This window comes from Varanus komodoensis, unplaced genomic scaffold, assembly GCF_004798865.1.
Source record: "Varanus komodoensis strain SLA01 unplaced genomic scaffold, ASM479886v1 scaffold32, whole genome shotgun sequence".
Classification (NCBI taxonomy): Eukaryota; Metazoa; Chordata; class Lepidosauria; order Squamata; family Varanidae; genus Varanus; species Varanus komodoensis.
Window position 1 is genome coordinate 9,926,242 of NW_025335798.1, and position 27,340 is coordinate 9,953,581.

General features: G+C 40.9%; 2 protein-coding genes across 5 annotated transcripts in view; one reads left to right on the forward strand and one right to left on the reverse strand.

The window, feature by feature from the left end:
• Positions 1-17,535, reverse strand: part of HSPBAP1 (HSPB1 associated protein 1) — a 56,640-nt gene extending 39,105 nt beyond the window's left edge. Inside the window, exons 1-2 of one of the 4 annotated variants that reach the window (XM_044438367.1) lie at positions 17,443-17,535; positions 1,110-1,295 (exon numbers count right to left, since the gene is read on the reverse strand). In XM_044438367.1, coding sequence (XP_044294302.1) covers positions 1,110-1,295; positions 17,443-17,485 — 229 coding nt within the window. In that variant the 5' untranslated portion in view covers positions 17,486-17,535. The other 3 variants (XM_044438370.1, XM_044438368.1, XM_044438369.1) reach the window with 3 other exon arrangements.
• A 1,593-nt stretch (positions 17,536-19,128) lies between these two features.
• Positions 19,129-27,340, forward strand: part of SLC49A4 (solute carrier family 49 member 4) — a 117,775-nt gene continuing 109,563 nt past the window's right edge. Inside the window, exon 1 of the mRNA XM_044438508.1 lies at positions 19,129-19,582. Within this exon, the coding sequence (XP_044294443.1) occupies positions 19,189-19,582 (394 nt within the window). The 5' untranslated portion in view covers positions 19,129-19,188. The remainder of the gene's footprint in view (positions 19,583-27,340) is intronic.

The window sequence follows — 27,340 nt, forward strand, 5'->3', positions numbered from 1 at the left end:
AGCCCCCATGAATGTGGAGGGCTGGCTATACTTATTCTGCATAGAATTTCCACAGTTCCCATTGGCATTTTTAGAGATGACTTCTGTATCTTACTTTTCCTAAAGGTAGGATCCTAAAAGGTATCCTACTTTTCTAGAGACACTTGCTTTCACTCTTTTATGCACAATATATTTATATACATAATTATAGTGTAGTATGTCTTAAAGAAGATCTACAAGCCATAATCTTTCACAGTGATTATGTACCATGAAGGAAGACACCTTGTGGATGTACCATAAAACATAATCTAGTATTATTTATGTGTATAAATATACCCGACATAAATATAGAATGGTGCTAAATGGAGCAGCCCAGTTAGTAAAATAGTCACGGGTGAAGGAAACACATTACGACCATGTTGAAAGAACTCTAGTAGTGACTAGTTATTTTATGGACACAACTTAAGACACTGTTTTTATACGTCAGGGCTTTAACTTCCAGGATCCTTTAGAACAGCCACCTCCACTTCTAGATGTGCCAGACTCCCCATGGCAACAACAGCTGTGGATCATGGAAGTTATAGACCCATCATATGGACAACAGCTTGGAGAAAGCTGGTTTAGAGAATTTCTCGTCCTGTAAGAATTCCAATATATGTTTATGTCATTAAATAAGATCCTGCCCCAAATACCCCTACCATGCAAAGTTAGATTTTGGGGTTCAAGGAGTAGGACTCTCTGATAGCATTGATTTTTTGGAAATCCTCTTGGGAAAGCTTGTCAACAACACTGCTATCTCCTATGCTACTGGAATTAGACATAACAGTTTTTATCCCAGAGTGCTTTAGGGCAAGACTATCACTTAGACTTTATTTTACAATGCAATCTTTGGTCCAGAACTCACTAACAACTGATATTGGTATGTGTTGCTGTTCTGTGTCTGCATGATGTTTAAGTGTTATTTTATAATGATATTTTGGCTTTGGCCTTTAAGGAATTTAGTATGACCATGGGGCTTCTTATAGATCTTGTCATGGTTAAAAGAAGGGGCAAATATTAAAAAGTAAAATAAAAATATCAATGCAGGGAGAAGTGAAGAACATTTTACAGTTCATGTAATCTTCTTCTACCTGTGTCCATCTCTTTCTTTCCTATTCTAAAACGTATTCTCTTTCCAGCCAATAGTTCAGCCAGATATGCAACTTTCCAGTGAAGAGCTGGCCAATCAAAAGCCATGTTGCAGAAGACTGCAGGTTTCTGAAGAGACATCACAATTTCTTTGGCTTGCTCTGGTGTAAAGGGTTTGACATCATCACCTACAGCATGAAAAAAAAACACATTTTGATAACATATTAGTCAAGTGAGAAAAGTTATTCATCATCACCTGTAGCATCAAAAACATAAATTACTACACTCTCCTGGCTAAGCTTGGTTGTCCCCTCTGCACAGTGCACTTCAAACACTTTGTTTCGTTGCATTTTTGTTGCAGTCATGACAGGGTCATTTTTTATGCTAAATGAGAATTCAAAGAAGCACATTAACTTCCAGAATACAAAATATCTTGGTAAATATTTATGATTGCCTAATGTGCAGCATAGCCCTAGCGATTTAGAATTAGTCTGACATTAATCACAAATCTCCTAATTGACGAATGTTCAAAGGACATGTTTTGTGATGAACTAAATTCTGTTGAAGGGGAGGGAGCAGAACACAGCTTCCCAATGCAGATAAAATTTCCTTTAAAAAGAAAAAAGTACAGGGTGTTGTCAGGAGATGGCAGAATTTGCTGATGCTACCAATTTTATCTAATTAAATATTCTTTGCAATGTAAAAAGTGAGGAGACAGCTTTAAAATTTTCTTTTTACTTTCAGTTTAAAAAAGACAAGTATGCCACATGAAGGACTATGCTAATCCTAGATTTCAGTTTAACCCTGAGTTTTCTGTGGCCCACTGAAATGGTCAACCTGAAATGCTGGCTGCCTAGGATAAACTCTGCAGGTTTGCATCAAGTGCCCTAAAGGGACATGTTAAGAGGAGGGAATTCTTTTTTAAAACAAATATAACAGTTCAGATAAAAGGCACCAGACTGCAGCTATAGATTAGAAAAGTCTGCCAGCACTGATTCATTACCCCAACAAGAATGCAATAAAATGTTTTTTAAAAAAGGATGAAGAAATTTGTTTTGTTCGTTCACAGTTCATTCAGTGTTATTCAGAAAAAATATTGATTCTAATCATAAACTGCTCTAAAGATTAAACTAAAAAAAATAAAAATAAGCTGTACACCAAGTAACCTTCTTTCATTCTGTTTGCATGGTGCTTTGCAACATTTTCTTTGCTTAAAAATTCTATTTCATTTTTCAATTAAAAAAATAAGGTGCCCCTCAAACATATTAAAAATCAGTAACAATAACTGTATCAAATTAAATGAAACTAATGTAAGTCAGAAAGAGACATTTGAGCTAGCAGTAGTTCAAGCAGCGCCAAAAACATTACATGTCCAGGTGAACAGAATATTCTCCATCTGGCTCCTAAAAGTTATTACATTTGATGCTAAGTGAATATAGAGCAAAAACAAGTTCATAGTTAATCTGCAGTAATCTAGTTTAGAGATTACCAGAGCACAGATGACTGATAGCAGGCTATCTCTGTCCAGACAGGGGCATAGCTGAGCCACCAGCCAAAGCTGATAGAAGGCGCTCAAAGCCACAAAAGCCATCTTGGTCTTAAGTGACAAAGATGGCTCAAGAAGCACCCCCAAGCTACAATCTGCTCCTTCAAGGAGGGTGCAACCTAATATAGAACAGGCTGGATTCCCTCCACCTGGTCAAAACCACCCACCTAGTAGCATCTCAGTCTTGTCTGGACTGAGTTTCAGTTAATCCTCATCCAGTCCATTGTCACAGCCAGGCACCCATTCAGCACATTCACAGCCCTACCTGCTGAAGATGAGAAGGAGAAACTGAACTGCGTATCATCAGCATATTGATGACAATGCACTTCAAAACTCCAGGTGACCGCACTCAGCAGTTTCATGTAGGTGTTAAACAGCATGTGGGACAAGACTGACGCCTAGGGAACCCCACACTAGAGAATTCAAGAGGCAGAGCTATATCCCCCAAGTACCATCTTCTGGCGCCTACCACCCAAGTAGTAGCAGAACCACTGCAATGCAGTGCCCCTCACTCCCTCAGAATAAGGTCACACACCCTTGGTTTCTCTCTCATCATAGGTCATCATACACGGCAACCAAAGCTGTTTCCATGCCAAACTGAAATGAATCCAGATAATCAGTCTCATCCAAGAGTGCCAGGAAGTGATTGACCACCACCCACTCAAGAACCATGATGAGGAAAGGAATATTTGCCACTGGCCCAAAACAGTTCCCACTGTTTCCAGAAAACTGGCTGGTAGTTGCATACCTGGACCATGGAAAGCTATGATGCTGGGTTCAGACAACACTGCAAGCCATGGTGGTACAGAGAAACCATTGAAAGAAACTTTTTTTTCCTGGTTTCTAAGGACCAAATCTGCCATGGTAAAATACCATGGACTGGGTTTGGAAAACAGATCGACAATGGTGAAAAAAACCTACCATGGCTTGTCATGTTGTCTGAACTCAGCCTTATGATCTCCTACTAATGGCAATGCTAACTAGGACTGATAGGAGCTGTGATCTAACAACATCAGCAAGACCACATGTAAGACTCATCCCTGCTATATTCAGTCTACACAAAGACAGGTTAATACATGAACAGAAAGTCATTCAGAGATTCTGGGATCACATCCTTCAAGTCTTTAAGAGGTATAAAGCAGCACTTTCCATTGTACCTGGAAATACAGTGGTAGGTATTTTTATTGCATTTATTTATTTATAAATAGCCTCCTCAAGTCAGTTTACAATGTAAGGTTTTGAAAGCCTAGAGTATAAAATACAATTTGCTAAAACAGCAGCATAAAATGATTAATATAACAAGAGCAATAAAATATAAAAAGGCATTCACTTATTGAAAAGTGGAAAAGAATACAAACATGATTGGCATACTGTAGTTCTTATAGCCAAGTAACTCAGCATTAGGACGGATAGAAGCAATGCCTTTGGGAAGGGTGGGGCAAAGTTCCCACCAGGCCTCCATGGGCAGTATAGCTGCAGATGGGCATGGCTATGCCCACTGGATACCACTGGCCCCCAGCCCAAGTGCTGGATTTGTCCCTTGGGCCTGAGGTTCCCCAATCCTGGTATAAAGGGGAGCGAACACAGTTTCCTAAGTATCAATGAAATTAGTACAGAAATTTTCATAGACATCTGTGGGAATTTGACTCAGCTCTTTCATCAAATAAGTTCATAAACATGAAGTGTTCTTTAGAAAAAGCTTAAAGACAAGGGTGTGCATTCTTACATTTTGAGCCATTCACCAAAGATACCGGCTCCTTCATTCTAAATGAATAAAACCCAGCAAGGGCCTGTGCTTTTTTCCCCTTTTAATGGTTGCCTTTCATTTGGTGGTTCTATAGGTCAGCTTTTATTTTTATGATTTTCTTTCATGAGCAGCAGACCACTTGACAGTGTGACATTTCTAAGATTGAGAAGGCATGGATGAGACTTAGCCCCCGGCCTTACCCTCTGCTATGCTACTTGTCTAAGGCATAGCGGGCCTCACGGGAGCTGTATTCCTTGCCTTATGTTGCTCCTTATCCTGGCAAAGGGAAATCTGCGGGTTATCAGGCAACAGGCTGAACACACAGAAAGCCAGATCAGACAGAGATGTATGTCCAGCTGTGAGCAACGAGTGCACACACAGCTGCACGTACAGGCAAGCTGGCTTTCAGAAGAGTTTATTAACTGGATGCTGTTGAGCATATCTTTGTGATGACCTGCAACCAGAGATTACAGGCAATGTCGTCATTTTTTATTTTCCAATATGGTAGATGGATAATGGTAGGGACCAAGGGGGATTTTTTCCCCCAAAAATCAACACAAGGCAAAAAGCAAAAATAAAACACAAATGGAATATAATAAAGTGCTACTGTTTTCCTACATCATATTTGAGTCAATCTATTACAAAGAAGCATACTATGTACCCACATACGCGTATATTTTATGTACAGAAAAATAAACTACTATCCATGAGTATAGTTTATGTATAATTATACATAGACTTCTACAGACACAGCCTCACTATCCAAATATTTTACATTTGTAAAATACTAGTACCTGTAATTACAAAAGGGATGGGCCCTTGTGAGCATCCAGATCCCTTGCCCCCTCATCACTGTCTGTGCTGGCCAGGGCTGATGGGAGTTGCCATCAAGCAACATCTGGAGAACCACAAACTGCTCGCCCAACGGTTATATTTCTGTTTGAGCAGTCAGTACACTGCATGCTTAGATGGCTCAAGCAACATGCGTGTTTGGTGCAAGTGCTCTTCTCCCTGGTCTCCAGCTTCCTCACTTCAACAGCAACTTCAACCTGCCCCTCCTCACCTGACTCAGAATCAGTTCCCATGTCTTCTTGGGGCATATCTACAGCAATCTTGATCAAATCCCTACAATGGTAGTTTGCAAGTATGCCTTCATAGGCTTCAGTTTTGAGAAGCTGTGCTCACCACTTTACACAATCTCCTTTTGCCAGCTGTAGGAAGAAAGGCTTTCTTTTTTCTTAAACTCCCTGGCAGCTGTCCCTTGATTCATGACTGCATTTTCCCCTGTCAAAAAACGAACTGGGGTGGCTTCATGATCTTACAGTAGGTATCAGGAAACTTGGAGAAGGGAAGTAAAAGAGGGAACAGTGAGAATATAAGCCCTGAAGATCTCATTGCAAAGTGACAAAAAAAGTCACCACCCCCTTTTGCAAGATGTGGCTTTTCTTTTGTTGCCTTTTGACAGCAGTCAAGGGAATCCAAAGTAACTAAATAAGACCTTTTTGCAGACTCTCTCTGTTAATGTCTGTGTTTGGTATTTGCTGCAGGACACTGCAGCCAGAGTTCCTATTTTGGACCCATTAAACTGCACACTTCTGCAGTTGCACAAGTCCCGCTGAATGAACGAAAAAATGAAACTTGCATGCATTTTTGGCACTAAAATAATAATAATGGAAAGAAGGTGGCCAGCCTGTAACAGCCCCTCCAATGTGCTGCTTGCCTGTCACTAGCAGCAACGTGGGCAAATCTGTCAATGGTGGCAAGAGTTTTGTTTGTTTTGCTTATTTCTGCTCTCCACTTTCCACAACCCATGGTAGGACTGGTTGCCTTGGTTTGGATGACATGACAACCTAACACAGGTTAACCAACCCCTACGAAGGCCCATGGATTCTGAGTGGCTTGTCAAAAAATCAAGTGGATTGGGTTTGCTTGGCATGATACAACCGCCCTCTGTGGCCAGCTACCTCTGATGGGTTGCTGTGTCATGCAAATGAAGTCATAGTATCCAACCCCATCCAGTCTGTCAGTCGGTCGGTCGGTCGGTCTCCTGTTTTAACAATCATAACAGTTCTTTTTTAAACTTGGTTTTCCCCAGCCCAAAATGTTAGGCTGATCCATTATTATGCATCTTAAAAAAACCAGTTGGATATAGCTCACTCTAAAAATAGGGTATTGTTTTAGTAAGACTGGTTCTTTCTTTGGAAAATAATTCTAAAACCTCCTAATTAAACTACATACTTAATCAGCAGGGGTATGTTGGCAGAAGACAACTGCTGATACTTAATGAATTCTTCTAATTTGTCAAATTATTCTAAATAATTGACAGTACATTTAACTTCTTAACAACTTAAGAGTCCACTTTTCTACAGAAAGTCTACTGTGTTAAATTCTTTTCCCTGGTTCTGCACAATTTTCAACAATTAATTGAACAGTCTGAAGCATTGTCTGTGCTCCAGAATCAGGGCTTTTTTGCCTTTCTGAACAAACTATGGAAACATGATTCTAATAATGTGAGGTGAATTTCCTGGAGATGTTGAGGAGGTGGAGACCTGAATACAAAAACATGCAAATCAAAAAAGTAATCTGACCCTCAGTGTTGGTCTACCCACCCTAGCATGTTTCCATAGTGGCAGGAATGAATTCTCCATAATATCTCACTGAGAGCTGTCCAAGCATGGAGAATAGAAAAATCAGCAGTAATCTAGTTAAATTGTCTTACAGATGAACATTATGTTAGTGGAGAGAGAGTAAAAGTAAAGTATGTTGGCTTTCTACTGAACCACAGCATGTATGGTGGTACTGAGAAAAAGATTTCTTCATGGAAAGTAGAATTAAACTATGGAATTTGCTACCACAATGTATAGTGGTTGCCACCAACTGGGCCAGCTTTAAAGGGCGACTGGACTGATTTATGGAGGAGAAGGCTATCAATGGCTACTAGTCATTCACTGGGTCCTTTGTTTAATTTGTATGCTTGAAGCGCTGTTTGTCATATGGTTGCAATGGGATCTCATTGTAATGGCAACTAACAGCAATAAAATACAAAGTAAATTACAAAATGCTAATGAAATATCATCAAGACCAAATGGCCTTCCCACAAAACAGAGTTCTAGAACTTGGGAGCACCTACCCAAGAAGGGCCCTTTCAAATTCTAGTGTACTTCAGGATGTTGGTAGTAATAGTAGCATTGCATGGCAAAATACAAGCCTTTGGGGATATCACTGCCTACCCCTTTTTTAGATTAGTAGCATGAAATATCGTCCACAGGCACAATGGATGTCATATCAACATTCTGTAATAATGAAAGGGGTGATCTGTCTCCAATCTGGTGCCCTCCAGATGTTTTGGACTTTAATACCTATCAGCCTTAAGAACAGTGGTCATGAGTCATAGTCCAAAATATTAGAGAATGACAGATAGGGGAAGGCTGCTACAGAAAGAGGTTTTGTGCAAGTGAATGAATTTTCATGCATGTACAATTGTTTTTCTTTAAATGCAACATATAAGTCACATTTTTAAAAAAATCTCTCTGAAGTATGTTTTTATTAGACTTTCAAGTTTGCTAACCATTTCCTATCTCAAAAGTGGCCCTTGGCAATTGTCAAGTGATTGGAAAAGATGATTGGACAGGTAAATCAACAACCTATTCTCCATAAGAATCTGGAATTTGATACACAGAAATACAATTCCATGAAAATAGCTGTTAACATTCTTATTTGTACCTCTTATGTGCCTCATATGAAATAGAAGCATTTCTACCTATATTGCTAAAAACCAACTGAAAGATTGTGAATGATAAATTCACATGGGTGCAACTATCCAGAGGTCAACACATATCAGTTTGACTTACCAGCCAAACATTTCTGTCTTTTCCACTAGTTCTATCCTGACCCCAAATTCCCTCTGTAACAGCTAGAGGACACAAGGAAGAAAACGTTGTTGACTTGCAAAAAAATTGGCAAAGGACATAAAGCAGGAAAGATGCCTGCTGGTTTCTGTCTTCAATGCTTTGTACATTTCAGAAAAGTTTGGCATCTCCTATCAAACCTTTAGCAAGCACTGGAGAAAGATATATAGTCATGCAGAAAATTTTGGAGGATGAGAAAACAGGCAAGTGTTTCTTCTTCATGTCTCATCCTTTTGCATATCAAAAAAGTTTTTTCCTCTTGCAAATGCTGAGACCAGGAGGAAGCAGCAGGTATTGCATAAAGAACTGAGGAAGAGCAGAAATGGTTGGTGTCACTCCAGTAGCTTCTGCTCTTTTCAGAAGCTCCTTGAAAGTGAAAGATCTTTGCTTCTCCCTTGAGCCCTCTATGAAGTATAAAAGCAAGAAGGGGAGATGGGATCTTTCTTTCTTTTTTTTTTAACTTTTCAGGGCTTGGATGAAAACAGAAGGGAAAATCCTTGCTGTTTCTACTCTTAATCTAAATGACTGCACTGCCAGAAGTGTTTTTCACCATGGGGCAATGTATGGTGTTGGTAGCAGCAGGCCTTTGGGGCCACCCCTGAATAGGTTCTGTTCCTTGTTGCCATCCACCAAGCTTCCTTCAGAGTAGGCACCCAGAGGAGGCACTCGGACCCATCATAATGTATAGGTACCATGAGAGATGCTCCATCAGGTATTTTGGTCCCATGTTGTATGAACCAGACTCAGAAGTGTATAGGCAGGCAGTGAAAGCAGGCCATCCAAGTAGGAGTAGAACCACTGCAATGCAGTATCCCAACTCTCACCTCAGACAGTAGTTCCAGAATAATACCATGGCTGATGCTATGAGAAGCCACCAAGAGATCCAGGAGTATCCAAGATCCTTATCTGTCTGCCTCTCTCCCAACAAAAGACATCATACCGGGCAAACAAAGCTGCTTCTGTGCTAAAACCCAGCCTGAATACTGACTGAAATGGGTCCAGATAATTGGTCTCATTCAAGAGTACCTGGAGATGGTTCTTCACCATCTGATCAAGAACTCTGGATGTGACAGGAACTTTCACCACCAGACTAAACTTGTTAAGATTTTCTGCATCTAGACAGGCTTTCTTCACATCACTATCTTTGTCAGAATAGGACCATTCTCTCACACAAGAAGGCACCGATAGCCTCTCTGGCCCAGCTGGTTATTCCACTCATTAACAAAAAGGCCAACAATCCAATACAGAAGCAGTTACATGAACATTTGTCAATGTTCTCAAGCTGTAACAACTGACACTCAATCAAGAAAACTTGCCCAGACATTTCTGGATACCTCACTTGATTCAACTGCCCTAACTCTAGTTTCTAAGTTCTGGCAGATACAAAATGTTTTGTCCTGAAAGTACAGAGCAAATATATTACAGAAGCCATCAGACAGGTCTAGGATGTGCTTGGGTCAGCATGTAATAAGCCCTAGACGACCTAAAAAGCTCCACTGGGTGGCAATTAAGCAGAGGCAGTGAATTTTGTTGTTGCTGTTGTTCTACTCACTATCCCTAAATATCCCTGATTATAGGCACATATGAGGGCTTGACTGTATCCAGTAGGAACTGCCACTCATGCTTTGCTTTGTTTTTAATTGCTTTCAGCTCCAGAATATATCATGGTACTGTACAGACAGGTTCAGACAGGGAGCTCAGGACCAGCCATGTCAACTGCCTGACTCATCTCTGTGTTCCAAAACTGAGCAGGGCTTCCACAGCCATATCAGCCAGAAGAGCCCCCTCCCCATCTGAATCCTTTAGTCTGTGCAGGCAAACCTCCTTAATAGGGAAGGGCTACCATCAGTGAGCAGTGATCTGACCAGGACAAAGGGACTAAATCAAAGGTGTCAGATGAAAAAGGAGGGGCAACACAGGCTCATGTGGCACCCAAATAAACTTGCTAACAGTCAGGTGTCCCAGTGGAAAGACCCACCTTGAGGGAGGACTTGGTGGCCCACTCAATTTGAGAAGGGTAGGTTTTACTTTTAATATTTGTTCTGCTGTGTTGCAGCTCCCAATCTTTTGGGAAACAGTCTTTATTTTGGGATATCCAATATTTCTTATACTTAAAAATAATAAAGTTATAAATAAAAGCAGTACCTAGCTTAGAGCTTTATTTTATTAGGATTTCTATAGAACTTACATTGTTTACAGTCTGAAGTGTGCTGCTAAGTGCTCGGTAATATTACTTCAAAACAAAGCTGTGTTCCACTTATTTTTTTACCTAATTCAAATGACATCTAAGCGGAAATGGCAAAAGACACATACTTTCAAGCTAACTGAGTGAAGATTATTTTTGCTAACTCTCAAACAATAAGTAGAACCTTGGAAAAAAAAGGTTACAGACATTTGATTTTTGTCACCCTAGGTCACTGCAAACAGTATATTTAAAAAGAAACACACACACACAGCTGCTGAGCTCAGGTTGGTGGTCCTCTTAGCCCAGAGCCCAAACAACCACCCATCCCTAAGGCTGGCCCAGTTTCCACTCACACTTGCCTCTTTCTCCCCAGAAGTGTGAGATCAGCAAATGCAATAAGAAGAAATATGTTTTTCTCCTGTTATTTTCCTTCTCCTTCTTCTTCTTATATATTACATGTACAACTTGCCTTTTTTCTTTTACAAGGTACCCAAAGCAACTTCCATGATGCTCCTCTTCATTTTAACCTCACAACCATCTTATGAGTCAGTGATTGCCTCAGGCACCCGGAGTCCTTTATGGCCAAATGGGGACTACAGCCTGTGATCTTTCAAGACCCAGTCCTGCAGTCTAACTACTATACAACACTGCTACCCAATGTCACCATTTCCCCTGGTCAGAGTCTATAACAGTTGTATAAATTCTGCAGGTGCATTTTTCCCCATAATTTCTTACCCAGACAAGGAAAAGCTGTACCTGATTAACTTCTGCTTGTTAATTAGCAGCTATTATTTACATAGGACCATGAGGGCTTTCTAAAGGCACAGAGTGTCTGGGAAAAGGTGAGTGAAAAAGTAAATACATTAAAATGTTGCAAGATCAGGTTTTCATTGATCCAAACAGGTATTCAGGTGTAAATATTTAGCATTTCAGTTCTGTACACAATTTAATCTGTGTGTGATCAGTAGCATTCTCCATCATTATATTTTTTAAACTTTTGCTTAAGGCAAATGAAATTAGATTTTGTTAAAACATCTCACTAGAAAAATCTGTACAGCTCTTCATATGAAAACTGTCAGATGGCATTTGAGTAGGAATAAGAGCAGGAAGTAACTCTGCAATTCAATCAGTGTGAAAAAGCAGTATTTTAAATTTATACAAGCAATTATATGCATTTTTCTATGTACATCAACCCTTCTTCAAAGAGAAGTAATTTATCCTTCTCTGAAGAGAATAAACTACAGACATCTTTTATTTTCTGTGAATGTGTTTGCTTCCAAGGTACCTTGCAACTAGGTAGAAATATGATCTATGACCACTAAGGTTGGGCACAACAGGTGGTGAAGAATTCAGGATACAAACATATATTATGAATATCCCTCTGACAGTGACCCAGTTTAGATCATTAACCCAACAACAAACCCTGGGTTGTTTTTCCTTCAGCAACTGAGAAGGCCAAGGTTCTCATGTCACAGTGAAAAACCCAAGGTCTGCAGAACTTGGAAGTATAAAATCATTCTTTTTCTACCTGCCTATGATAATGCAATTTACTTTTCTAGCAAAATTCTTCTCAGGGGCTACATTGCAAGGCATACCAAGCAGCAGACATCTTTTTCTATTAATATTACAGTACCAAAGATGAGAATACAAAAAATGACACCCAACAAGAATAAACGTGAAATTAGCATATTTAGAGAAGTATTAGTCCCAAGAGTAAAATAATGCTATCAGCTCTCTGCAAGATAAAACTAATTTGGCTTCCAACAGTTTATCAACAATGTGCCACTCCTCCACATTAACTAATTTAGATGGCTCTACAGCCTGCAAATTCACACAGAATGCTACAGAGTGCTAAATTAGCTGAGAAGGAAATGACACATCACCAAAAAATATATTTGGCGCCAGGGCACTATGAAACACAGGGATGTAAAATACTGTAATTGCAATTATGATTTTAATTAAATAAACAAAATATTTAAAATCTATGCTACTATGTTAATGTGCTTGAAGGGATATAAAGCCTGATTTTTTTTTAAAATGTGGTTTGGTCTAAATGATGGGGCATGTACAGATGCTCATGTTAGTCTCATGCTCATATTTACATTGTTTCTCTTCTACCTTACTGATTTACTAGATATAAGAAACGGTTTTCCAGAGCCTGTTTTTTTTTTAAACAAGTAACTGGCTTGGTGAGAACAGGATCCAGCTTTAGATAATCTAAAAAATTACTGAAATAGCAATAGGGGCAGTCAATGTAGTCTTGTTATCGGGTTGATTTGCCATTGATGTGGGTAATTTAATTATTTCATTAGCTAGTGACACTATCTGAGGGTATACATGCAAAATTTCAAATAAGTGTGATAATTAGTTCCCTAGTAATCCTCAGTGAAGGATCATTCACAAAATCATTCACAAAGAGATGGTGGCCGTTTACCAGGACTCTGCACCTTTATTATTTATTGTTCAAAAGTGGTCAAGTGAATTTAAAAGGGGCAGAGAAAGCAATGAAGACGACCCTCACTTGGGCGGGCTGGTTACTGCCCCTACGAAAGAAAATGTGAAAAAAAGGGAGAAACTTGTATTGGAAGAAGCCCGAATAAAAATCAAAATTTTAGCAGACAAACCTATCCGTTGGTACCATATTTACTATTTTTCATGACCATCTTAATTTTTCAACGGTCTGTGCACGATGGGTGTCACGAATGCTCATGGTGCCTCAGAAACAAGTGTGAGTTGAGTGCTGCAGGGTTTTTAGAGCTCTGTGGTAAAGATCCATCAAGTATTTTCGACCAGATTGTTACTGGAGATGAAACTTGGGTTCATCACTATGACCCTGTAAGTAAGCAGGAGTCCATGCAGCGGCATAAAAAAGGTGCTGACCCTCCAAAGGAATTCAAAGTCACTCCAACAGCCGGAAAAATCATGGCTACAGTGTTTTGAGACTCAAAGGCAAGTTTATTGATCGAGTACATGAAAAAAGGTGAAACCATAAATGCAGCATCTTATGCAACCACTCTGCATAATTTAAGAGAAGCAATTAAAGAAAAAAGGTGGGGAAAACTGACTGCAGGTGTGTTGCTTCTTCACAACAATGCGCCTGTTCACACAGCACGTGTTTGGAAGGCTGCTGTGCGAGACTGTGATTCCAAAGAAATAAACCAACCACCCTATAGCCCGGACCTGGCCCCCAGTGACTATTACCTATTCCCAAATTTAAAAAAAGATCTTCATGGAAAGCGATTTCCGATGATGGAGAGCTCAAGGTGGCAATTAACACTCATTTTTTAGACAAGGAGGAAGGGTATTTTTTACAGGGAATTGAAATGTTAATTTCTAGATGTAATAAGTGTATTGAAGTTATGAGGGATTACATTGAAAAATGAAAATTATTTCAATTTAGTATTTTTCTTCATGCTGATACCGAGAATACATTGAACGCCCCTCGTAGCTGAATGCAATGGAACCAAAGAGTTTATGCATTGCACCAATAAGTTCCTTGCAATTCCATTAACAAATGCAAAGCCTTAAATAAATTTGGATTGAACATGTACACATTGCAGAGAACACCATAATCTAACTAGAGTTGGATCCATGGGAAAGACATACTAGTGCTAGCCAACACTTAATAAATTAATAACAAACCGAGACACATCCATGTTTATTGAGAAGCAAGTCTCACTGTGTTCAATGAGGCTTATACTCTAATCTAGCATGTCTAGCACCACAGTCTCAACAGCAGCAGACTAAACAGCAGACTAAACTACTGCTTCACACATACAAGTTATTATTTATCTATGATGAAAACAGCTTATAAAACAGTAGGCTATTAGTGATACAATATGATGAAATGAACAGCGTTTCCTATTTACTTAAAAGATTATTTGGGTTTAAACCACTGGAAAAGAAAAGCATAAAAGAACTTTTCTTTCCTATGAAACCACACAGTGATATGGAAAGATGAAACTGAAGAGCAACTGTCAGTATTATTAAAGTAGAAAAGAAGATAGAAAGGAGGCTTCCATTTAATGCTGCAGAGATATAATGCTCGCTGTCAGTTCGTATGTACCCCATTGACTGAATCCCAAACTCACATGAGCAGAACTCAGCTTAGAGGATGGGGGGATTTCAATGTTTCTTCCTTTCCCTTGCAGACCCATGAAAAGTTGAAGAGAAGATAAAGGATATATTATTCTCCTATTATTCTCATATAACCCCAGTCCTCTATTGGCTCCATTGGCTTCCCATCGAAGTCCGGGCTCAATTCAAGGTGCTGGTTATTACCTACAAAGTCCTAAACGACTTGAGACCAGGATACCTAAAGGAAGGCCTTTTTCCCTATTTGCCCTCCTGCCCCCTGAGATTGACAACAGAAGCCCTCCTCCGGGAACCATCTGTGAAAGACGTTAGGAGACAGAGTACCTGGAGGAGGGCCTTCTCTGCGGTGGCACCCCAACTGTGGAATGTGCTCCCCAAAGAGGTCCGCCTGGCGCCATGATTATATGTTTTTGGCACCAGGTTAAGACCTTTTTATTTAACCAGTATTTAATATGTTTTAATATTGAATTTTAATATTGTATTTGCAGCCAGAGTGGGTCGTTAATTTATTTATGCTGCTAGCCGTCCAGAGATGCAGGTAATTGGATGGTATACAAATTTCATAAATAAATATATAAAGGGACGGCACTACAGACAAAAATGAAAATTGCCTCCTCCTACCCCATCTCATCATCATCATCATCACTACTGCTACTAACATTTCTATACCACCCATAGCTGAAGCTCTTTGTGTGGTTCACAACATTTAGCTCACCCATCCAAATTTCAACCAGGTCCAATCCTGTTTAGCTTCCAAGATTAGGCAGGATGAGGCCCTTCAGGCTATATGGAAGCTATATAAGGAGTTCTCCATTGGATCTCAATTCCTTCCACAAATGGAAGAAGTCATTCTGTTTATAGAAGGGACACTAGTTTCAACCCAGTGAGCTTAGGAATACCTCACTTCATGTAAGACCATACTGTTGGTTAGGTATAAACTAGGGAAATGGTCTAAAGCTAAACTAAGCTAGGTCTGGGTGAGAGAACATTTTGAAACCCTGTGTATACCAGCTTGGGTTCCATTAAAGACAGATTCTAAACATAATAAATGAGAAAAAGCCTCATTGATCTCAGTGAGACTAACATTCAGATCAACATGGATGTGTGCTGGGCGGCAAAAGGATTAATGCAGATATATAACAGCAGCTAGAAAATGTTAAAGGAATTGTGGTATGCAGGCTGCAAGCAGACCACTTCTTCAGACATCATCAGCTTCAATTAGTTTTTCACCTCAATCTGCATTATCAAATTCAATATCTGTTTCTCCCCAGCTAATGTGGACTAGTGGAGTAGCCTCCACTTTTTGCCCTTACTAACATAAGATTGTAAAACACAAGCTGCCACCTACACTTTCTTACGCTGGTCGAGCATGTGCTTTATCTGCAAAAGGTCTGCAAGGCAATCCCTAGGATCTTCATTAGGACTAAGAAAGACTATTGTTTGAAAGTTGCTAACTAGTTAGAGTGCTAGACAATACTGACCAAGATGGACCAAAGGCCTGACAAGTGTGAGGCAGTTTCCTCTCTATTGTCGAATAATATAAAGTCCACTGACAATTGGACTGGATAAATGACCTGCATGGAGTCCTGGGGCAAGCAAAGCAACAGCATAAAATCTGAACTATGTTATGCACCCATGCCCAACAATGTTCAGGGGCCATAGGATCATTCTCTCCATATTAAAATGTCAAAATTAAATGTGGTAACACAGTCAAGACATTTAAAGCCTGGATTCCAACTAAATCTTCATACATTTTCAATGTCCAAAGAAAATTGCAAAACATAATTTTGTGCAATAGCTCAGTTGAACACAAATATCAGAAAGAACTTATACATATACTTAGGTCAACATTTTTAGTTTTTAGCTATAAACCTCATTCAGTTCAACCCTTGCCCCTTCTTTCAAAGGGAACAGAGAACATGTAAAACACAACCTTATGTATTTTCTCAAAGACCAAAACACTGGAATAAAAACAGCCTCAAATGTAACCATCAGCTTTGCCCCTGCACCAGTTTTCAGAAGAAGGGGAAGGAGACTGCAAAACAAAATGCACTATGGTATCAGAAGGTATTTCAATTACTGTGTTTTATTGTTAAACAGTGAGTGAACTGGCAGTGAGGATACCAATGAATGGATTTGACTGATGAAATTACCTTTGTTTACATGTGTCAGCGTGAGGATGCACATAAAAGCAATCACTGTACAAGAGTATACTGAGTAAAATCAGCCCTTGTGTACATTTACCTGACTTCATGGAGAATATGTCGAAATGAATAGCACCAGTATGTGGCTTTACATATTACCCAATCATTTTATACTGTATAGAAGTCTCCAAATGATATCAGGTGGCATAGAATATTTCACATATTGCCCAGATACTATCATTATTTTCATTTCTATGCTGCCCCGAAGATGCAACTCTCTGCATGTAAATATTTTTTTTCCATTTGGACACACTGTAAATTAATCAAAGTATGTGATATGCACATTGTCCTACATGACTCAACACACAGTTTCCCATTCTTTTTTCGAATACATGCATATTCTCCATGATTTCTGTTGATCAAAATTGTTCCTTTTTATGCACATTCTCCATTCAGCTCACATCAGTCGCAACTATATGCCGTGACAGACAGAGATAAGTAGCAGAAGCAGTGAAGCTGCAAGACAGCACTTCCCTTTCACTCAGTGAGGTATTTTTGTAGCTGCACACTGGCTCGGGAGGGCACCACGCGGCATTTTTGCAAACTTTTCCAGGGATCCATGTGCTTGTTTTAACTCACTTAGGGACAATCCTATGGATTGCATGTCCTCGCAAGGGTCATACCATCGTGGCACTGAAAGGCGCACCTACCAGGCAGTGGCCGGTCCAAAGCTGCGCCCATTCCTTCTGCCATTGTTCCCCTCTCAATCTTTTCTGGTCCGAAAGAGAAACCGCTCCAATCCCCTCCTCTTACCCAGCGGCTCAACCTTTTGCCGTCACCATCGTCTGCCCGCCCCTCACCGAGATCATGTGAGAGGCTATTTAAGCAGAATCACGAGGTTTTGTTGTTGTTTGCGCGCTTGCGAAGACATAGGAGCTGGTCGGTGCCCCCGTCCTCGGGGTCACGCGAGGACTCCTGTCCCTCAGGAGCCCCTCTCCGGCATTTACTTGTCAGTATGTCGTCTTCGTAAAATGACTGGAAATTTAGGGCGATGGGAGTGTGAAATTTTTAGCCCAGGTTTTCTCAGTAGATAGGTGATGAATGCAAGGGCGATCACAACAACAGCAAGCCTTCCTTAGGAGGCAAAAAGAGTGATTAAACCCAAGGACTGGGGTTTATTTATTATTCAACTTATATTACGCAGTTAATTAGTTCCAAGAGCTCTCTAAGCGGATTACAATGTAACAAAACGAATTACCAAAGACTAGGGGCTGTTTGGAAGAACAGTTTGATTTTTTCATGTTTACTTAACATAAACACATATGTATGATGTGTCATGCCCAATAATACCACAAATAAACCTAAATGTCATTTCTGTGCAATTCTTTTCAGGGTGCCATCCCATGGTTTAGACTAAAAAATAATAATAATCTATGCCTCCCAGCATGCCCCTGCAGAACTGGCTGAGAGTGGTAGGCCTTTTTTCCTCTTTAAACTTGCATAGGATTGCACCATAAATTGATTCAGTTTACAGACTCAGCTGTCCCTTATCAAGCGTCTAAAAATCAATCAATGCAAGGATGAGGAATTAAGTTACTGGTGAGGAATGATGGGAATTAAATATTAACTTTTGTAGTGAGTGGTCAACCCTAGAACCATGCCTTCTGGTCAGGGACACTGGAAGGGACTTGCCTGAAAAGAAAATGAGAGGTCAGGCATTTATGCACATACATGTGGTGTGGTCTAGTGGTTACAGTCATGGGCTTGGGACCAGGGAGACCCAAGTTCTAGTCTTCACTTGGCTACTTTCATCTGCTTCACAGGGCTGCTGTTGTAAAGCTAAAATGGACTAAAAGAGGGCTATATAGACTGTTTTTTGCAAGAGAAAAAAATGTGGGATATCAATATGATGATGCATGAACAAGAACTGAAAAGAGCACTTAGATGCATTAGTGAGGGGTGCAACCTCGCAACTCGTGTGTGTAGCCTCAGGGAATAGATCACGAGGAAGAGATGTGGCTGGTATTGACAAAAAATGCGTGATCGTCTCTAATTCCAGAGTTAGAACAGAGCCGTTTCTGCTGTCGCTAACCCTTCCTTTTGAGTGGATACACTGCTGCCCCCCACAACTAGACCAACTCCTGTTGCGTGTAACTACGGTTTTCAGTGGACAGTGCTTCGCTCAGCAGCCGAGCGCCAAGAAGACACCAGGCATGTCCTGCTCTAGCCCACCACCCATTGCCCCTCCAGCCTTTTCCTTGCTCTACGAGCCGCCCGGAGCCGACAGCAGCTTGGGCGGCAGGCTAAGCCCGCCTGGACGAAACGCGCATGCGGCTGGGCAGGGCCTATGGCCGGGCTGCCTCCTGCCGACGCCGAAGCCGCTGGCTGCTATTGGGTTACGTTAGGACACCGGCCGGCTAGGCAGGTGGGAGTCCCCTGCCGCCGTCTCCGCGGCGATGGGCTTAGACTGGAGCAGCCCCGAGGAGCGGGAGCCCCTCCTGCCGCCGCCGTCGCCCGCCGTGCCCCAGCAGTATCCTCAGCATGGGCAGTCCCGGAGGGCGCCAGGCCCCTCGCGGATGGCGCCCCGGGGCCGAGGGCTGTCTCCGGTGGGGAATCCGGGGCGCCTCTCGCCGACGCCGGGGCGCGTCTACGGGCGGCGCTGGCTGGTGCTGCTGCTCTTCTCGCTGCTGGGCTTCGTGCAGGGCCTGGTGTGGAACACCTGGGGCCCCATCCAGAACTCGGCCCGCCAGGCCCTCGCCTTCTCCAGCTTGGACATCGCCCTGCTCGTCTTCTGGGGACCCATCGGCTTCGTGCCTTGCTTCGCCTTCATGTGGCTCATGGACAAGAAGGGTAAGGGCCAGGGGAAACGGGGGCTCCTACTGCTGCTCCGCGCCATGGGGGGAGAGCTGCTTTCTTGTAAAGGAATGAGCGTGGCTGATGAGAAATGTCTTTATGAAACGATGCGCACAACAACCCTGTGAAGGGAGGTTGTCACTCAAGTTTGGCACTTCCTCCTACTCCACTCACGTGATGTGGTAAACATACCTCACATAAGCAGCATTTCTAGAGTAAGAGGATATGTTATAACTCCTAATTTTATTGAACAGAATTTTAAATAATGTATAGATTTCTTCATCCACTCTGTGTATTTCCTGTTGTGTGTTTGCTGATATTCTTGAGGGTTTTGGGAGGGGAGGTTGGCAACGTCCCCTTCAAGGGCCCTGTTCTGCTCTTCGGATGGGATGAGGATAAGTAGCTATTAGCTGCTTGAAGCTGTCACTGTCCCTGATTCACCTAGTTGGGCAACTAATCTTCCACCTGCTCAGCTATTCTCTGGACAGTGCAGCAGTTGGGATTTGGTGGACTGGACAAAGTTCTCTCTACTGTCTTGTCTAGAGGAATAGGAGGATAGAAGTTCAGCTATTGGCTGGAAAGAGCAGATCTAAATGCTGATGCAGTCTTAAATGGATGGAGGCAGTGGCTACTTCATGCTAAATGTCACTCACCAGAGAAACAGCCACTTCCTCCTCCCCAGCAGAGTCTTCTGGCAACCCCATGATGGATTATATCTTGGTACTACCTAGCAGGAGAGGGCAGGCAAGTGAATGGAGCTGGTTGCTCCCCAGAAGGTGTGGCTTGCTTACCCAAGGGGCAGACCTAGCCAAAAGTTATCATTTTTTGCTTGGTCTTGCTGACCAAAGCAAAACGTTATAGTTATTAGCAACTTCCTCTCCAGGCAAGCCCTACTACTTACTGTTCAAAATTGAGTACAGCAGGAGAAGAATTGAAACAGAGAAACAGAGTGAGTCAGAAGGTGCTTCCCTGGGGCATCTAGTCTGACTGGCTCCAAACCAGCACCACTCATGATATGCCTACCATGATGTAAGTCACCCTGAGTTCATTGGAAAAAGTGGGATATAAATCTGATGAATAAATAAGCATTTAGGCAGCTGAAAGGTGCTCTGAGTTCTTTCCAGTAACATCATCCAATACCTTTCCAGGAGAATGGGCCAATGGCTAGTGTGTTGGATTGGATGCTGCTTTTAAAATGACAATTCCCATGGCTTTACAGCAGCAATTTCTCAGTACTCTCCCATCCTGGGAATGATCAGCAGAGATAGCAGTTTGTAGGCCACCAGGGAACCATTGTTTGCAGATACCCTGAGCACCTTCCAATTCTCCTTTGTCTATCTTTTCTGATGAAAGAGCTAGCAGAGTTTTGTTTTTTTGCTTGGTTTTTCTGGGCTGGCCCTGCTTGGCCAAAGTCCTCCAGACATCTTGGCCAAGCACCCGCGGTCTTCTTCCCAACTTTGAAGCTGGAGAAGTGTCAGGGAAAGCTGAATCGCTGGGACAATTTCCACCTGTCCATACAATCTTCAAACTTGGGATGAAAACTGGACACTGGTTATACTTGCCAAAGGACACCTGCCTTGGTGAGTGGAATTGTTGAAGCCTGTGCTTTACTGGGTTTAGAAAGGATGGGGAGAAGAAGGTGGAGATGGAGAAAAAGTTGCACAGAGGAGAGGACTTGACCCACCCAAGGGCTGCTTGGTCTCCCAGTGTTTCTTCCTGGCAGCTGTTATGAGGTTGAGATTCCTAAGCCTTCCTGATTTGCTAGAACTTCAGCAGCTGCTGCATGGTACAATGTTTTGATGTTGGACCTTGTGTTTCTTGCCCATTTTGAGGGGGGACATGCATACATTATTATCAGGAACATACATGAGAAATAGCAACAAGTTCATTCATTGTTCAACAAATTCTTTGCGAGCCACAGCAATGTTAGAAATTCTGACAAAATAATCTTCTTGCTTGAACAAGTGTAATTTGCTTATTTGTTATTACAATTATTATTTGAGAGAGAAAGAGTATGCCAAGGATCATAGGATTGTTCAGAGTTCCTCTTGAGAAGTGGTGGATGCTGCTACAATATCAAAAGTGGGGGGACTTTGCAATACAATCCTTCCACCTCTTCCTTGTAGCCACTGTGGAAAAACTTTGTTGAATACTTCCCACAGTCACAAATGTGGCCTTGAAGGAAAGGAGGAGGAGACATTCCAGGGAGAGAAGATGGCAGGATATGAAGAATCTTGGGGTCTTTCCAGTCCCTGTTGGTCAGAAGCTTGTCTAGAGAAAAAAATAAACATGGTGGACACACACATTGCCTGCATCCTCCTATCCCCTCTGGCAGCAGCTTGACAGGCTTTTGGCTATATGGAAGCCTCCAAGTTTAGAGGTTTTTGTCTCACATGGGTAAATCCATAAGATTGTCCCCTTAGAATAGTTTTGTATTGTCTGAGCACTCAATGAGTACTTGATAACCATGATATGATAATATGGAAGAAAATATTAGAAAGCACCATTAACAATGCACTTTTTGTCTGTTGGCTATATGTTTAAAAATAAATTGCACTGCGCTTCTCTAACATTCAGGAAAAAAAATGAAAATGTAAGATAGCTTCCTGGAAGCCTCTAGTTATATCTTAACTACTTATACCTAGTTAGTAAGTCTTTAAACTGTGGTTATTCTTTCTTATTTATTATTCTTTCAAATTTTTTTCAAAATAAGTCAATGGCTCAAAGGAGGCAGGCCTAATGAGTCTAATAAATGGAGTGAGGATGCTGTTCACCAGGTCACATGTTTAGCACTTGCCCTGGCACAATAACGTTTTTGCACATGTGTTTGTGCTGCTGAGATGGGCCTGGCAATACTTTCGATTTTTAGCACCTAGTTTCTGTAGTAAAGGTGATCGGGAAAGAACTGCGATTGCCTAGCACAGGGTTTTGCTTAATGTTTCTAAAGTTAATGTTTAGCAGTAGATAATTTTAATACTGGCAGAATTACATCTGTAGAATAGAGGAGAGTTGATGTGATGTTATGGAAGGCACATGTGTGTTGTGGAGGGATGTGCTTGAGAGGAGGTGGATTTTGCATCATTATCCAGTGCAATAGAGAAACAAAGGAGTCCTGGCTCTTCTTTCTCAGTTAAATAAATCTGATGGTCCAGTCTCTCCAGCTTTCCCTCTTTAGGAACAAAATCCCTCCAGTCCGCACACTTTGCAACATCTTCCATTGCTTTTCCTCATCTCCATTTATTCTGGTTCAGGATGAATTGTTTCTATAAGATTGAACAAACAGGAGTAGCTGTTTTGTAAATATGGCATCATTATGCAGTCTGGTATAAAACACAGAAGTGATGTGTCTTCATGGAGACTAATGATTAGACAATTGCTTCTTAATACCTGACCATTCTGGAATCTTCTGCTTAGTAAAATCTGATCAGGAATACTTTCCCATTTTGCAGCAGAGTGCTATAATTTCATTTGTCTACATGAAAAGAACAATAGACTAACAGCTTTCTATCTAGAGTGGACAGGAAGAGATAAGCTAAGAATGTATTTGCATGCTGGCTCACTCTTCCTAGTGACCTGAGAAGTGGACTTTGGCTGTCTGTTGGAATGTTTATGTTCTGCTTCCACCTTTGCTCAACCTCAGCCTGTATATTTGTAATGAACTCAAATATTATCAAACAACATGAACTCCAGCCATCTCCTGCCAAAGGAAGCTAAAGCTGTTTAAGTGCTACCCTCACTTCCCACCGCTTGGAAAAGGAGGGTGAATGTTACTATGCTCTGATGCTTTCATGCTGAACCTCTAGTTTTTCTTTTTTTGTACTTGAAATGGTCTTTGTTTCTGGAGAGTTTGAATATGTTCTCTTCCAAAGGAATACTGAAAATATTTTTAATCAGTTTTGGAGATAAATCAAGCCTACCCTCCCAAAATGCTTCACCTTTGTGAATGGATCTGCATCTGCATTCTGTCCTACAGTCTCAGTTATCTGGTCTCTAATGCAGATAATTTAAGCAGCCAAAAAACATAGCTTGGCCACCTTTTTTGTGTCCCCATTCCCTAAGAAGGGTATAAAGAAGCTGGAGCCAGGGGTCAGACTAGACGGCCCGGGAGACCCTTTCTGACTCGCTCTGCTTCTATGTTTCACGGCATTGGTTTTCCCTTCCTTTTGTTACTAATCACAATTGGGAATAAACTGAGTGTTTAAAGAGACCAAAAGTGAAAAGTTAGTGCAAATTTAGTGTTTCTAGCAATATGGCAGTATCGTGCTTGGTATTCAAGGAATCTGTTGATTGTATTTTAATAAGTGAGCATATTTGTAAAAGGAACTCAGTTTAAGAACACAAACATTGTTGTGCTGGAAGTAAACCAGGGTTCTGTTTCCCAGCAGTAGGAGTCATTTGCTTTGGAACGCTCATAGGCCGGGCATGATGCAACAGTCTTGTTGTTTGTTTGCAGTACATTGAAGTAACACTGCCAATGATCATGTAGATTCTTTTCTCTTGTTATGCCCCAGGAATGAATATTAGCAATTAATTTGTGCAATCCCTTTTCTTTAAACAGGGTTAGCATGTTTTTCCAGTGGCCATCACAATGTATTATGTTAATGAATTGTATATTCATTACATGTTAGATGAAGAAACTCATGCTTTTGTGTGCCCTGTCTACAGTCCTCTTCACTGGGCAACACCAAAATGCAAAAGTCCTAGTGGGTTGTTCTCTAAATGTTTCCCCTTTGCTCCCTTCATGCCATTAATGATCAGCAGTCTTACCATGTTGTTCTACTTCCTGATTTGTAGGGTGAAAATAAGGGTAAACTGGTTTGGAAGTGAACTATGTTTTTGTAGAATAGAAGTCTGTGTGTAAATTAGTGCAGTTATAAATAGAGCAGTACTTAATTCAGCATTCAGCAGATGCTTGATTGCACTCTGCACTAGTGTAGATTCAGAACCTTTCAGTTCTGCACTGACAGGTACATGTGAATTTATGGAAGTTTGATTTTTTGATGAAAAAGTAGGCTGTGTATCGGATAACTAAATTAACCCTGAACTCTGATAATAGGATGCCTAGATGTTCACTTGTGCTGGTTTTACTCATATAATAAGGGTAAATTAATATAATATGATATAATACCCATGGGGATCTAAGGAAGCACAAAGTGCAGTCATCCTTTTTATTGTTTGTTTTAGCTGTTTTATTTTTTAAATGTTTTTTCTGATTTTATGGTATCTTTATTGTCTGTTTTGTGGATTGCTGTAAACCTACCAGACAGCTTTACCTGTGGGGTGGTATAGAATGAAATGAAATTAATAAAGGAGCCTAGAGATTGAAGGTAAAATGAAATGTCTCTTGGCTTATATTAATATACAGTAGATAAAACTGGGCACAACCTGATGCTGCTCTTCAGGAAATCAGTGGCAAAAGGCTCACAAAAATTTAATTAAGGCTGAATGTGAAAATTGTCATTAAAACAAGGAGGTTTGTGTCCTGTCTTGTCCAAAGGAAGAAAAGCATAAACTATTCCATTAAAAAATTGAATAAAATGCTAGCAATTCACCGAAAAGTACGGGGACAGAAAAGAGGTTTTAGATTAACTTCTTTAACAGGAAATTCTTCATTTTGTAAGAACATCTATCTATCTTTGTGACTTTTAATTACAATAGATATAATGTGAATGGCTCATTTTTCTATATTCCAAACACTTTTATTTATAATTACATGTTTACATAGAATTTTGTGAGACTTCTTTCTAGGAAGCAGCTTTAATAAGTTAAGTTAAATTATACAGATGAGAAGGTAACATGCAATGGATGGAATCAAACTTTGTGGAACATTTGCAGACAAAGACACTTTAAGTGCATTCTACCTCTAGCTGAAAACAGTGGTAATGTTCTTATGGAATTCAATAGGTGTGGGTTGCACACATTTGAGTGAATTCTAAGGAAAGACCACTACATTACTGTTAGACTATTATTAAACTTCTCTTTACAAGTACCAAGGAAATACAAGTATTTACAAGGAAATGAAATTGTACTGAAGTAATGATAGTTGTTCTCAAATGAATAGCATCTTAGTAACATACCTTTTAAAATTCATGGTTGCTATTTCTTAATATAAAGAGAAGTGAGAACAAAGACATAATTTTGTAATTACTCCTTCCAAAACCCATTGATTCTATCTAGTTTAATCTGCAATTTAAACTAGGCTAGCTGGTGAGGCAATGCAAGAAATTAAAATCAGGCATTTACAAGTACTGGAGATTTGGTAAACTAAGAATACTCAATTTGGATTCAATCTGTTAAATTTGGAACAATCATATTAAAGTCAGTAGGGATGATTTAAAGATTTGTAATTTGTTCAGGAGTAGTAAACACAGTATAAATTTGTTTCTCTGTGAGGAACGTGCAGTACATTACGCTTAAATATCAGGAAGCTCAGCATGCAGAATAGTACTGGGCCACAAGAGAAGAAAAGAGTCAGAAGAAGGATTAATTTGTCCTACATCGGGGTGGACAATCTGTGATCCTCTAGATGTGGGCACACTGTAGTTCCCATCAAGTCTAGTCTGCTCTGATGAGAGATATTGGAAGTTGCACTTCAGCAGCTTGAAGGCCACCTGTTAGCCATTCCTGAGCTAAAGGGTAAGCACTGGAGATTTTAAGAGTGGTATTCATGGTATACATCTACTACTGCTTCATTGACTATGCTAAAGCCTTTGATTGTGTGGATCACAACACATTGTGGCAAGTTCTTAAAGAGATGGGAGTACTAGACCATCTTATTTGTCTCTTGAGAAACTATATGCAGGTCAAGAAGCAACAGTCAGAACTGGACACAGAACCACTGGTACAAATTACCATTGTAATTTGTTCAGGAGTAGTAAACACGGTTCAAATTTGAGAAACGAGTTCGGCAAGGCTGTATACTGTTGCCCTGCCTATTTAACTTATACGCAGAGCACATCATGAGAAAGGCAGGGCTAGATGAATCACCAGTTGGAATTAAGATTGCTGGGAGAAATATCAACAACCTCAGACATGCGGATGATACCACTCTCATGGCAGAAAGTGAAGAGGAACTAAAGAGCCTCCTGATGCAGGTGAAGGAGGAGAGTGCAAAAGTTGGCTTGAAACTCAACATTAAGAAACCTAAGATCATGGCATCCGGTCCTCTCACTTCCTGGCAAATAGATGGGGAAGAAATGGAGGTAGTGACAAATTTTATTTTCCTGGGCTCTAAGATCACAGCAGACGGGGACTGCAGCCAAGAAATTAAAAGACGCTTGCTCGTTGGAAGGAAAGCTATGGCAAATCTAGACAGCATACTAAAAAGCAGAGACATCACCCTGCCGACAAAAGTGCGTATAGTCAAGGCTCTGGTTTTCCCAGTTGCAATGTATGGCTGTGAAAGCTGGACCATAAGGAAGGCTGAGTGCTGAAGAATTGAGGCCTTTGAATTGTCGTGCTGGAGGAGACTCCTGCGAGTCCCTTGGACCGCAAAGCAATCAAATCATTCAGTCCTAGAGGAGATCAACCCTGACTACTCTTTAGATGGCCAGATACTGAAGATGAAACTCAAATACTTTGGCTACCTAATGAGAAGGAAGGAGTCCCTGGAGAAGAGTCTAATGCTGGGAACAACAGATGGGAAAAGAAGAAGGGGACAGCAGAGGATGTGGTGGCCAGATGGAGTCACTGAAGCAGTCCGGGTGAGCCTAAGTGGACTCCGGGGGATGGTGGAGGAAAGGAAGGCCTGGAGGA